Source organism: Strigops habroptila, chromosome 8 (genome assembly GCF_004027225.2).
Source record: "Strigops habroptila isolate Jane chromosome 8, bStrHab1.2.pri, whole genome shotgun sequence".
NCBI lineage: Eukaryota > Metazoa > Chordata > Aves > Psittaciformes > Psittacidae > Strigops > Strigops habroptila.
Genome location: NC_044284.2, coordinates 61,758,166 through 61,771,829, shown reverse-complemented (window position 1 = coordinate 61,771,829; position 13,664 = coordinate 61,758,166). Strand labels below are relative to the sequence as shown.

General features: G+C 49.4%; 1 protein-coding gene across 1 annotated transcript; it reads right to left on the bottom strand.

The window, feature by feature from the left end:
- Window positions 1-1,148: 1,148 nt before the first annotated feature.
- On the bottom strand, window positions 1,149-11,042 carry IL23R (interleukin 23 receptor). The gene is made up of 7 exons (XM_030496247.1): window positions 10,895-11,042; window positions 8,560-8,757; window positions 7,812-7,895; window positions 5,202-5,264; window positions 4,372-4,468; window positions 3,068-3,158; window positions 1,149-2,601 (listed from the first exon to the last, which is right to left on the bottom strand). The coding sequence occupies exons 1-7, from the start codon at window positions 11,040-11,042 to the stop codon at window positions 1,981-1,983; spliced, it is 1,302 nt and encodes a 433-aa protein (XP_030352107.1). The 3' UTR covers window positions 1,149-1,980.
- Between the last annotated feature and the right edge of the window lie 2,622 nt (window positions 11,043-13,664).

Genomic DNA, 13,664 nt, shown 5'->3' with positions numbered 1-13,664 from the left:
ACAAACTGCTTTGAGTTGGAAGGGACCTTAAAGACCATCTAGTTCCAACCACCCTGTTACATCTTTTAAACCATTGTTAGATGGTTTAAAAAATACAAACCAGATACGAGCACTGTTCAAATGGGTTAAAATGGAGGGAGAGGGGGAGATGTATTGTATATTAGAATTTACAAGGGCCTGTAGGGACAGGCCAAGGGGAATGGCTTTAACCTGCCAGAGGGGAGACTGAGATGAGCTCTGAGGCAGAAGCTCTTCCCTGTGAGGGTGCTGAGGCGCTGGCACAGACTTTTCCCAGAGAAGCTGTGGCTGCCCCATCCCTGGCAGTGTTCAAGGCCAGGTTGGACACAGGGGCTTGGAGCAACCTGCTCTAGTGGAAGGTGTCCCTGCCCGTCGCAGGGGGTTGGAGCTGGATCAGCTTTAAGCTCCCTTCCAACACAAACCAGTCTGGGATTCTTTGATATATATATGTACACACACATATATTTGTGCCTTTCTCTTTCCATTTTCTCCAGTAACCAGTGCATCTTTACCAGATGCATCCATGCACCTTCATAAAGAAGAAATCTTTCGTTTGGCTCCCAAGAAGCCAGTGGAAGCTTTGTCTCCCGTGCATGGTGAAAGCAGGGCAATGCTTCATCTCTGCACTGCTGTGTGCTGAGAGATGCCTTACAGGAGAGGAACTGGGCTCCTCTAGAAATGAATACATTGGAGGAATCCATCCCAGAATGAGTTAGCAGGGCTGGAAATTCAACCAGCAAGTACCTGGGATATAAGAGCAGCCTTTCAGCCTGTTTTTCTGCCAAAAGGAGCATTTTCACCCATGGGGTTTGGTAGTTGAGATGATACAGGCAGCGTGAGCCTCAGGATGTGGACATAGAAAAAAATACCTTCCCCATCTCACATCTGAGCTGCCGACAGTATGTGGCTGTTCTTTTACAATTTCCTTCCTGCACAGGCAGCACCCACTAATTTTAGACTCACTTACATGTAAAAGTCATATCTCTGGCTTGGAAACAGTTTGCTGCTTCTAAAGAAGTCTTGACAGATAGCTACTACCCTGTAAATATAAGCAACAGATCTCTTGGGTTGTTAAAAGGAAACAAGTACATCACCCAACAATGTTGGTTTGAAGGTATCCTGGGGTAGACATCAAAATAAATCCATTCAGGCTACAGCAGTTGGAGAAACACATAGAGAGCCTAGCAAAAATTGAAGGAAAGATTCTAATATCCAGATATAGCAGTTCCACTGCAAAAAAAAAAAAAAAAAAGTGATTTCATAATAATAAAGTGCATAACTCTAGATAGGTAAAGATATGTAGGTTAAGGAGACTCCTGTATTTCATTTCCTGGGTGTCAGAAGATCCAACTCCCTGCCATGTGCCTAATAAATGCCATTTCACTGTGTAGTGAAATCCTCCTTGGTGTAGTATTGCTTCATTAGGAGTGATCCCAAGATATTCCATACATTTCCATCAGGATGGTTTTATCCATTTCAACTGCAATCAGCTCCAGGGATGAAATGCTCCAAATATGCCAACCCAAACCTATTCTATGATTTAACAATGGAATGATTTTGAATAGTAATTGAAGCATTTTGCACCCTGCAAAAATCACCAGGTTTGTATTTCAGTTCTTATTGTAATCCAAGTTACATGGGTTTCATGCTTGTGACAATATGAGGTAAGCTTAAAATTGTGATTTACTGGCCAAAGCATTCCAGCAGCCACAAGAATTTCAGATTTGAGGGGTTTGTCCCATCCCTGGCAGTGTTCAAGGCCAGGCTGGATGGGGCTTGGAGCAACCTGCTCTAGTGGAAGGTGTCCCTGCCCGTGGCAGGGGGTTGGAACTGGATGAGCTTTGAGGTCCCTTCCAACACAAACCAGTCTGGGATTCTATGACTCTGCTGTTTGCAGTCTCAGAGGCTGACACGTGTCATGGTCATTGCTTTGATGCTTTTTAAACACAACTGCACCTTCTCTCAAAATAATCTTCTGAAGTTCTGTGGAAAGCAGGTCTTTATATCCACCGACTCCCCATTTGTGGCTCGCAGGCAGGAGAGCAGCTCATCGGGGACCAGCATTTGCTCTTGAACCTCACTGGCTGGTGTGCATCCCCACTGGCTGTCCAGGAGGGAGCTATGTCCCCCCTGGGTTGAGCTGAACGTGTGGCTTTGCCCACTCTGGCTGTTATTCAAGATGAGGTTGATCTTCTCCAGCAGACAGACATGGGGTCTCCCTGCCTCCCCGTCCCACATGTGGGGAAAGGGGCTTGTGTAGTCTCTGAAGAAGAGGTTTGTCTCCGGTTCTGGGAGGGATGCTGGGGGCTGTGTTTGGTAAATATTGGCTGCTACATATCCTGGTGGGTTCCCATCGGACACCTGAGGTTTGTAGTCACTGATGTGCTCCAAGGGCATGGTGATGGCAGGCACTGTGCTCTCCTGGAGCTCCCCATCCTTGGGGACCTCTCTACTGGGATACCTTCTGAAGACCATGTTCTTGTACTCCTCGTGCGCTGGCACATCCTCTATTTCCATAACTGAGGGGTCACTGGCATCCAAGAATGGCTTATGGAGGCTGTTGCTCAGGAAATCACTCTTTTCCTGCAAAGAAAATGATGAGGGTAATAACAAACTGGCAAATTTTACCAATGGGAGAGCTATCATTAGAGCATCCCAAGGAAGAAATGGGGCAATGACTTGTCTCCATCTTGTCTTCCTTCCAGCCTCTCTCATCCAATCCCCCTGTGAATGAGACCACAGTGGGGCGGATGAGAGAAGGGGAGTAGCTGTGCCTGTCTCCATGCTTCTGCATGCACTTCAAGGCAGCTTGAGCCTACTGTTGCCAATATACTATATACAATAAAGAGTATATTGAGGCAAGGTTTAAAGACCTTGGCTAAGCTGGGTTCACATGCATTTTGCAAATGCCTGGGTAAGAGATTCCTGGTCAGTTCCTGGTCCCTTAGACCTCAATTCTCTTCCCACCCATATTTCTCACAGCTCTGGAGTAAGCTTTAATCTAAGGGGAGGAAAGTGAAGCAAAGCTGGGAGCTCACGGTGCAGTTACCTGGAGCGACTTCACCACACTGCTGTTTTCCATGTGGGGGATGTCTTCAAGCAGCCATTTTGGCAAGAGCGACACAACCAGGGCATTGATTCTGCACCAAAAAGAACAAATAAACCCCAAGATGTTAGTCCATGTTATTAGTCACTTATTCTTCATGCAGGATGAAACTGTCCCTCTGCAGGAGGGCACACAAAGTGCATCCATCCTTCAAGGATGGCCTGGAAGCTCCAGGTTGTCCCATTTGAACTCTAACTCTTTATCTTTCAACCTTTTTCTCACCCAGGTTTCATGGTGGTGCAAGCTGGAAGCTAAATGACTGTAGGTAAATCCTTGTTGTAAAACTTGTGTGTACATGCAAATGTTGTTAATCTGAGGAGTAAGGGGAGGAGGATGGAGCTGTGAACCAGAGGAGATGTGTGCCTGGAACTGCTGAAATCCAACACTCAACAGTGATGAAATTTGATTTTCCTGCAGCCAAAGCTGCTGCAGAAATGAAAACCATTGGCAAGAGACTTGAATTTCGCTGCTGTTCGGCTGCCTTGCTGCTGGGAAACAGCCCCTGTTGCTGCTGGAATGCCCGTGTTTCACAATGACAGTGAGAGCAGAAGAATGAGGCTGGGTTCAGGAACAGAAAGAGGCAGCTCTTCGACACCCTCCACCCCCAGCTCTCCTCTCCCCTCTTTCTTGTTTGGTTGAGAAGATCCAACCAGCACCAAGTACTACAGTGGTCACCCATTCCCATGGGTCTGTGTCAGGGACAGCAGTGCCCGGACTCCTGGACATTCCCGTTGCAGTTAAAGGGCAAACTGGGATAGATGAGCACTGGTTTGTGAGGGAACAGCAGTTGCTATTAAGATCCAGTGTTAAGATCCTCCCTGTTGTTTTTTCCAGCTGCTCCATTCTCCAGTCTCTGCCTGTCCCTCAAGGTCCAGGCACGAAGTGCTTCAGCATCCCCTCCTTGGTCAAAACTGGGAGTAACAAGTCCTAGGATAAAACTTAACAATGGAGATTATGGTTTTCCTCTCTATTTATACCCCTGCCCTCATATCTCTGTCATAATATTGTGTGTCCATCAGGCTGGCCTTTACAGAGGAATGATTTGTTACTTTTTTTACTGGTCCCTGCCTCACTGTAGCTCACACAGATGTCTTTTCGTACAGCAATCTGGCTAACGGGTGGACTTGCCCTCAGGAAGAGCAGGCTGCAGTGAAAAGGACTGGTTTCTGTAGGTAGTTTTCAAATACTCTGGAAGAAAAGCATGAGTTGGAGATAAGGAACAGAAATTGTGGAGGTGAAAGTAATACCTTTTTCTGACTGATTTTTTAAACATCAGAATTACAGAAACAACTGATAACATGACCACGCTGATGCCCAGTCCCAGGAAAACTCCAATGTCATCATCTGAAAGAGGATAGAGAGGAAAAGGTCAGTCCATTGCCCCATTGCCATGATATTTGGCAATGTAAAGAGCAGCTCTTCGATTAAACAGCCTCCAGCATTTCACTTGCCCTTTTGCTCCCCAGTTAAGGAAGCAAAGGCAAAACTGTGCCCAGGGCGGGAGGTCAGTCAAGTAATTCTAGGGAGTGTGGTCACTGCGTTTAACCATTTCCTACCCAGCCTGACCTTCCAGAAACACTGAAGTGAATTCTTCAGCTTTCATTGGTTTTGCTTTTGGTCTAAGTAATGCAGCAGATCATAACGGAACCTTCAGCAGAAGATGTGCAAACCAGAGCATAATCAAAGTTAGAAAAGTGGATGGGAAATGCTTAAATGAGTCTCTGGTTCAAAGTGCAAGATTGCAACAGCCTGTTGCCGTTGTGCTATGTAACATTATCTTGTATTACCTTGTTCTCTTATCTCCTACTTGTTGTAATGCACAATGTATTGTAAGTCTCATTAGAAGGCAAAACTGAAGGCATGCACCACGTGGGTGCAATCCACCCCTGAGAGCACTGCATGTGCCTCATGTCCCCATCAAGTGAAAAGCTGCTTTTCTGCCCCTGACCTCTCCAAAGCGTAAGGGAGCTTTCACTTCCCCATCACCAGATGCTGCAGGTGCTGCTTGGGTTAAAACTTCCACTTCTGGTCAAGGAGAAAGGTCTGGCTTACCAAGTCTGAGCTACTATCTTCTTACCATGGGAGATCTCGCTGTAGGTGCTGCTGTAGGTGTTCTCCAGGAGCTGGTCTTCTGGAAGGACTTAGAGAGAGGAAAAAAATGTCCATAACTTCATTTATAGGATGACGTAGAAACTATGACTTACTTTTGTTTTATTAGTATTAATTTGAACAATTAATAATGGTATAATTAGAAAATAAAACCCTCTAAAGTAATTAGTAACTCCAGCTCTGATGCACTTCACACAATCTCCTGTTTCTCATGGATCTAATTAAACAAGATATTGATGAACACATCACACCAACTACAAAACATCGTCAGCGCATCGCTCCCCTCAGCACCTGAAATACGAATTCCATCTTCCTGAGGAATTGCACATCATTCTTCATGAGCACCTACAGATGACTTCCCAGAGCTCCTGAATCCCATGGGACTGAATTTGCTGATAATATCTGGGTTTGTGATGGGCTGTACAGTGACGGATCAGCAGCTCTAGAGCGAGAAGTGTATTTTGGCTAAAATGAGCTCTCTTCATGGCTAAATTCAGCAATTCCCGTGAGATCTGAGACCTTGGCACAGAGTGCCCAGAGAAGCTGTGGCTTCCCTATCCCTGGCAGTGTTCGAGACCAGGTTGGACACAGGGGCTTGGAGCAACCTGCTCTAGTGGAAGGTGTCCCTGCCCATGGCAGGGGCTGGAACTGGATGAGCTTTAAGCTCCCTTCCAACACAAACCATTCCATGATCCTATGACCTCTTTTCCTTAACAAATATCAGCACAAACCCAAGGCCAAATGCAATTTTTTCCTCTCTAAGGGGAAGAAAAATCCCAGAAAAGGTACTGCCTCTGATTTTGTGCTTTTGAAGCATGTGCGTCTCCTAGCAGAGTGTTCAGTGTTTCCATTCCCTGAGCAGTGTTTGCAGTACAAGGCCACTCAGCTGGAGTGCGCTGCAGACACTGTAAAACGTCTCTCAGATATATGGGATTGCGGAAATAAAGTAATGGAATACGTGTTCTGCAGTCTGGGAATTCAGCAGTTTGGTGTCACTGGCACACTGAACTTGTATAAATTAAAAATAATAATCATATGATTACAGTAATGCCTTACTGATGTTTGACAGGCTCCATCTGAATGGGGTGAAGAACACAGTTCAACCAGTGGGGTCAAGCTGAAGGACTTCACTGTGCGTGCCTTGGAAGCATGAGCTTCATTGCTGCCCTGTATAGGTACTTCTCCACCTGAGCCCCCAAGCTTTGTTAAAGGAGTCTGTGCAACTGCTAAGGATGAAGTCTCTGGTTTTAAGCATTTAACTCATGCCTAAGCCATTTACTGATGCAAAGGTTAGAGCATGCTCCTTTTGCACCCAGTTCTTCCCCCTCTCCGTGGTTAAAGCCCACCTGAGGATCAGGACCCTGGAAATTCATGTCACCAGAGCTGGAGGTGCCCAAACCTTGACCTACCCAGAGCTGAAGGCTGTCACTGTGTCTGTGAGGGTAACATCTAATAGCCAGGGCTAACAGCCATGAACAGCCTGGGATGAACTGATCAGGAATATTTGTTTCTATTTTGGGTGAAAAAATGGAATATCTGCCCTTCTCAAAGCTGTGAGGGGTGCTAACCACAAACACGGAGCTGGTTTGGCATAGGAAAAGCATCTGAGCAGCTTCAAATAACCCATCTAAAACTGCATCACAGCAGGGATGGTGAACTGATGACCTCCTCAGGTGCTACCGGTGCCTGCAGCTACCGCCGGCTCTGTCAGGGTATGGAGGGTGCTAACAGGGCTTAATGGCCCTGACCTGCCTCACCTGGGACCTCTACCACACCCCTGCCTGGGGCTCTATTTAAGCTCAGCCCTGGGCTTTCCCTCTTTTCCTAGGTTGTGCTGGAGGAGCTCTGGAGAGCCAAACGTCGGTCTGACTTTATGAGTTGACACCAGCCATCCCTCATCTCTGTGGACCTGCTCAGCCACCACTGGACACTGTATGCAGCATCCATAAATGTGTTGCCTGTGCTGTGGCATCCTTGGAGCAGGTACAGTGGTGCTGGGAGGTGTCCTCAGTGCTTAGATGTTGAGCTGTGCACAGATTATCCTGGGTGAGGACCAGCAGTAGGACAGAACAGCTCATGGACCTGGTATGCCCAGCTCTTGAGGACAACCAAAGCCAACACATGCAGTGCTGGAGGTGATGAGAGTCCTCATTTTCCGTTGTAAACTGGTCCATGCTTTTCTCTAAACCAGCTTCCAGAACCGAAGGCTGCCTGCTTCCCATTCCAGGTGAGGAAGGACAAGCTGCAGCTTGGCCAGTTGGTCTCTATAGAAGTTGTTTTCTAGGTTTTGGGTTATCTGTAATGTTTTTTTATCAATGTGCAAAGCAGCAATCTCATCCCTTCTGTCACAAAAAGGGAGAATGACTGCATTGGTGTGTCTTGTGAAGTGAGATCTGGTTGTTATGTTAGAGCTGTGCACAGGAGCAAAGATCAGCTAGAGAAGGCTTTCATACAGATGCATTGATTTAAAAGCCTCTATTTTCATGTCAGATGCTGGGAACACCAGGAATGAAGCTGCAAGCTGAGCTCTGCAGCTCCATTGCAGCAAGCAGCAGCTTGTCCACCTAGCCGGGCTTACCTTGACTGGAGCTGGGCTTGCTGACTCCATCGGGGTAGACTGCATATACCGACACATTGATGCGACCTCCTGGTCCTGCCTCTGCTGGAACCAAGCAAGATTTGCCTTTAAAATGAGTTTGTGAGCTGCTGGGAAAGCTCTACGCTTGCTCAAGGGCTTGTTACTGTGTTGTGGAAGTAGATGGAGGTGTGGGGGGTGCCCAGCTCTGAGCCTTCCCTCCCCTGGGAATAGCCACTGCATGAGTTGTTCCCCAAAACACATGTGAAAGAGCAAAAGCTTCATCATTTAACTGGCTAGGAAGTACCTCAAAACCCGATAAGCATCAGGATTAAAGTGGGAAGCATGAATGGAGTGGAATGAGTCCTGAGATGCTCAGGCTGTGTTGGTAAGGATCTGCAGGCTTGTTCCTCTGGGCATGGTGGGGAGGAGAGGTGCTAAAGCAAGTCTTGATGCATCTCTGCATCCTTTAAATAAGTGCATATCCTGTGCTTGGACAGGCCTCCGCAGGTCTAGCGTGGCTTCCTTGCCTGCCAGCTCATTGTCACTTCATTCTCTTTCCCTGTGACCTTCACCTGGGGGGATCAAATCCTCATATGTCCTATTGCTTCACTCCTCCTTGCTCCCTAAGGGCTCTGCCATGGGCAGGGGCCCAATTGCAAATGGAAGTCTACCTTTAATGTATTTTAGCTTTATAATAATACTCTGATGAACTGCACCAAATAGCAACAGGACACTTGGAATGTCTTACCTGGGATGTATGTGTGTCCTTCCTGGTATGGGACTTTCTTCCAAGAGTACTGCTCCTCCAGGCTGTATGGGGTGGTGGAAACCCATTCCACTATGAACCACAGTGGGGACCTCCCACTGTGGCTGGGGGGCTGCCAGGCCACCAACACCCTGCTCTGGTTCTCAGGCTTGACCTCCACAGCCACTGGTGCTGGGAACTCTGTGGAGAGAGATGGAAAGGGGTCTGTATCCCAACCTCATCTTGGAAGAGCAAGAGATTTGGAAGGGTCAGCTTAGCCCAGGCAAAATGTGTCTTTCAGGAAAGTGTTATAGGACTGAAGAGGGAACCTCTATCATTTTGTGACTGTTCTGCCCAAGATGGCCTCCAACCATCACATCACCCACAAGTCCTTCTCTGTTCACAAACATGTCCTGTGGGAGCCTTCCCGAGCTGGTTCCCTCCCCAGCTGTGCTGGGAAGTTCTCTTCCACATGCTCCATGGACCTCCCAGCCTGTTTCCTTTCTGCTGTATTGTATTTCCAGAGACATCTGGTAAATTGAAGTCCCCCACAAGAATAAGGACTAGTGATTGTGCTTATAGACTATTTCATCTGCCTGTTCGTCCTGATTGGATGGTCTAGAACAGACTCCCACCATGGTATCTGCTTTGTTGTCCTTCCCCCTGATTTGTACTCATAAACACTCAACCCTATTGCCACCAGCATCAAGCTCTAGACAATCAAAACATTCTCTTACACACAGATCTACCCCACCGCCTCTCTCCTCTTGCTAATCCCTTCTGAAGAGTTTACGACCACCCATTGCAGCACTCTGGTTGTGCCAGTCATTCCATCGTGTTTCTGTGGTGGTAACTATGTTGTCATAATTTTCCTGCTGTGCAATGGCTTTGAGCTCCTCCTGTTTGTTGCCCATGCTGTGCCCATCAGTGTAGATCATAGAATGGTTTGGGTTGCAAAGGACCTTAAGATCATCCAGTTCCAACCCTCTGCCATAAGCAGGGACACCTTCCACTAGACCATGTTGTCCAAGGCCCTGTACAGCCTGCCCTTCAACTGGGCTATTGATTCCACCACCCTTTTGGAGGGAGAAGCCCTGATTCCTACAGGACTGTTCCCAGGCCCTTCCATGTTTTCTAACACATCAGTAACCCTTCCATCTTTTCTACCACATGGATCTCCATCCTCTACCTCCACCGAGATGACAGACTGAAGGACCTTGCTAGCCCACTGTCTCTCCAACATTGGTGTGCTGCCCCAGGCTTATCTCTATCGAGACTGGTTTTATCCCTTTCCCCCTTCAAATCTAGCTTAAAGCTCTTTATAATAGCCCTGCTAGCTCTTGTTTTTTATATATATATATATGTGCTCACATACAGGTATCACAAAAGCACATCTTCAGCTTTGTCATGTCTCTTCTAAAATGCTTTACCTGTCATTTCTTACAAGAAAGATTCTGATAAGAGAGATTAGAGAAGTTTTTCCACCTTCTTTCTCTCTGGTCTCTTTTTAGTCACGTATGTGTCCTCAGTTGGAACGGGGCTTTCCCCTCCCGTTGCTCACTAAAAATGTCAGTTTTCACAAATAGGAAAGTGATGGTTGTGGGGAAAACCACAGCGTGTGGCACAGGGAAGTGGCCTGGAAGGATTTGTTTTGTCCCTTCCCTTTGTGCTTGCAAGGACCCAGCTCACAGCAGGGGCTGTATCACTGCCAGAGGAGCACCCTTGCACTGAGCCCATGGCGTAACATGTCCCTGCCAGCCAACACAGGCAGGACAAACTTATGTTCAAGCTTATTGCTGCAGTCTTCAGAGGCCAAGGGCTGAGATACGTGACTGTGGAGCGTATCCATCCGTGGGGAATGCTGGCCTTGTCTGGAGGATGTTGTGTTCCCTCAGCAGAGGAGGCAAAGTTCCACTGGGGATTTTGCCCTTGCTTTCATAATATCATGGAATCTCAGACTGGTTTGTGTTGGAAGGGATCTTAAAGCTCATCCAGCTCCAACCCCCTGCCACGGGCAGGGACACCTTCCACTAGAGCAGGTTGCTCCAAGCCCCTGTGTCCAACCTGGCCTTGAACACTGCCAGGGATGGGGCAGCCACAGCTTCTCTGGGCACCCTGTGCCAGCGCCTCAGCACCCTCACAGGGAACAGCTTCTGCCTCAGAGCTCATCTCAATCTCCCCTCTGGCAGGTTAAAGCCATTCCCCTTGGCCTGTCCCTACAGACCCTGATGAAGAAGACAGATTTCAAGCCATGCATGTACAAACCAGCATTTTCCCCTCCCATGCTGACAAAAGCCAGTCTCTATTAAAGCTGTAGTTGATGTACACGAGTTCCTACCTTCCTGGCTGTTGGTGCCCTGGTTGAGGGTGATGTTGGCAGGGCTGGAAGCCCCCTTAGAGTTGTGAGCGGTGACACAGAGAGTGCGGGCTCCCGGGGGCACCAGGACACTGCACGCTGTGCTGGAGGTGTTGCAGAGCAGCACCATTCCCTCAGGGATCTCTGTGGTCACGGTGTAGCCCAGGATCCTCCCGCGGGCATCTTGGGGTGACAGGGGCTGTGAAGGGTGAGACAGACAGTCCATGGGGATAGGTGCAGGGTCTAACACTGAGACACCAAGTGCAAGACAGACACCCCCTTGGCTGGGCAACATGGGTGGATTTTGCCCTAAGGACATGTTGGGGTCTCATCTTCCCCCCATCTCTTTAGTCAAAGGACATTGCCTTCTGCTGCCTCTTGGCAGATGCTCTCCTAAGGGGAGGAGCAAAGCATGCAAAAACTTCACTGTAGCTGCCAAAAACAGACTTTACCTTGATCAAGACCGTCACCTCGTGGCTGCTGTTTGGGAACGCCGGGCCCAGGCACCGCCACACATCAGGAGCTGCGGTGGGGGCTGTGGGAGGAAGTGTGGGATGTGGGGTGAGCAATCCTGAGTGGAATCAGCCAGGGCTCCCATCCACAAGCAACCTTTGCAGAAAGCCCCACTGGGCTGGTGGCTCCATGCAGGGCTGGTTCCCATGTGGCTGGTGATGGTGATGAAGCCCAGCAGCCGCAGGGATGGAGGTTGGGAGCCTGGCAGCAGCAGAGATGGAGGTTGGAGCCCAGCAGTAGTCTTGTTGCTGCACAGCTCTGCTGCTGTGGGTAGGAAGTGTCCCAGACTACAAACAGCAGTGAGTGGCGCTTTTTGGGGCAAGTGTGTCCCCAGCTTCCTCACCGCAACCAGGATGTGAGGGCATCGCTCCTCGGTTGATGCAGGCTGAGACATCCAACTGTCTAAGCTCATCCTGGTATTAGTAACCAGGATGCAAAGTGAGGACCCTAACCCAAGACAGCAGATATTTGTGGCTGGTGGGACACCTTGGCTGATGTGGTTTTCCCACCTAGGGCATGAGCTGCCAAGGGTGGATAAATGTATCCCATCCATCATTCTGTATGGCTTGGAGGACATGAGATGAGCTGCCAGCTTGTGACAGTGCTCAGCCCTCAGCTGCAACATGGGGAGGGTGATGTGGTGGCAGCGCCTCCCAGGTCACAGCATCATGCCTGATGTCTGCCAGCAGTGGTCTCCAGGGATGTGCTGGCTCCCGTTCCATGGCCAGGTTCCCACAGAGCATCCCAAGGGGCTGATGGGCTGCTTGGAATAACGCAGTGCTGAGGCTGAGCTTACCTGCCTCCGGGGTGGTGTAGAGGAAAGGGGAGCTCCAGGCACTCCAGGGGCTGTTGGCAGTGCTGAGCCGGCACCGGACCTGGAACACGTACTGGGTGTCACTCTGTAGGTCATGCTGTGTGCAGGATTTGTGCTGTGATGTGCTGTCCCACACCTCCACCTACAAGGGAAGCAGGGTGCCCATGGCTGGGGGTGATGTTCCCCACTGGTGCTGAAGGGGTGCGTTTTGAATGACCCCAAATGTTCCCATTGCCTGTGGGTGCTCAGGGGTCTCCAGCAGGAGCAGCAGTGGTGTGAGTCTTAATGAGCAGCTGGTGCTCAGGGGAGGTTTGGGGGTCTCAGGCTCTCACATGCCATGCTGGGCTGCCCATGGCTTTGTATCGCTCCTCACAGTGCACGTTCTCCAGCAGCGTCTGCCTCTTCCAGTGGATGGTGGTGATGGGAGGTGATGTCTCTGTTGTCTCTGCACCGGTGACCAGGGGCAGAGTGGGAACCACTATGGGGAGAGAAGAGGAAGTGTGGGCTGGGGGGCTGGCACACCATGGGGGGCTGCCCTCCCTCATGTGAGCTGCACTGCTCACTCATGTCATGTAATCCCAGCCTGGTTTGGGTTGGAAGGGAGCTTAAAGCTCATCCAGTTCCAACCCTCCTGTGGGTGTCCCTAAAGCAACATCTCGGGGCAGTGTCTATGGCCATGCAGAGCCCCAGCACACAGTGCAGCTCAGGGATGGATGGGGGGATGGACAGGGGGATGGACATACCGAGCTCCTGCAGGTTGAGGTGCCACTGGCCCGAGCGAGCAGCACCCAGCTCGTTGCTGGCCTGCACCCATGCCGAGTAGTGGTTCCCACCATGCAGCACGCTCAGTGGTATGAGTGAGCCTGCAGAGAAGACCTTCTCCTTTTCATCTTCCTCCTCAGCATCCTCTGTCACCGCTGTCCCCACTCTGGGAAGCAGGAGGCAGCGTGGTCAGAACCCATCTGAACATCATGCACCCGCTGGAAAGCAACTACAGCTCTCTAGAGGTCGCAGCTTGTGACTGGGGCACAGTCATCTCCAAAACCAGTGTTTGCCACTCCTAAAGTGAACTAGAAAGTGGTGCCCTTGGTTCTTGACCTGTCTGTGGGGCATCTGTGTTTCACTGTTGGAACGGAACATTCTCAGTTCTTTCTGCATGGTTCACAGTTTGAGCCCAAGCAGATTTAGACAGGTGGTTAATCGCTTCACAAAGCCTATGTATAATGGGATTTAATGCATTTACTTTAATAATTGAGTCAGATTGGCTTTGAAAACTTGCCAGCCTTGTGCCACTGGGGCTTTGGTGGCAGAAAGCATCCTGGGCTGGGTAGGAAGGGCTGCGGCACACAGCGCGTCTGCTTCGGGTTCAATCTTTGTACCCTGCTGGAGTTTCAATTTCAGGGTTTGGGTGGTGCAAGGTGCACA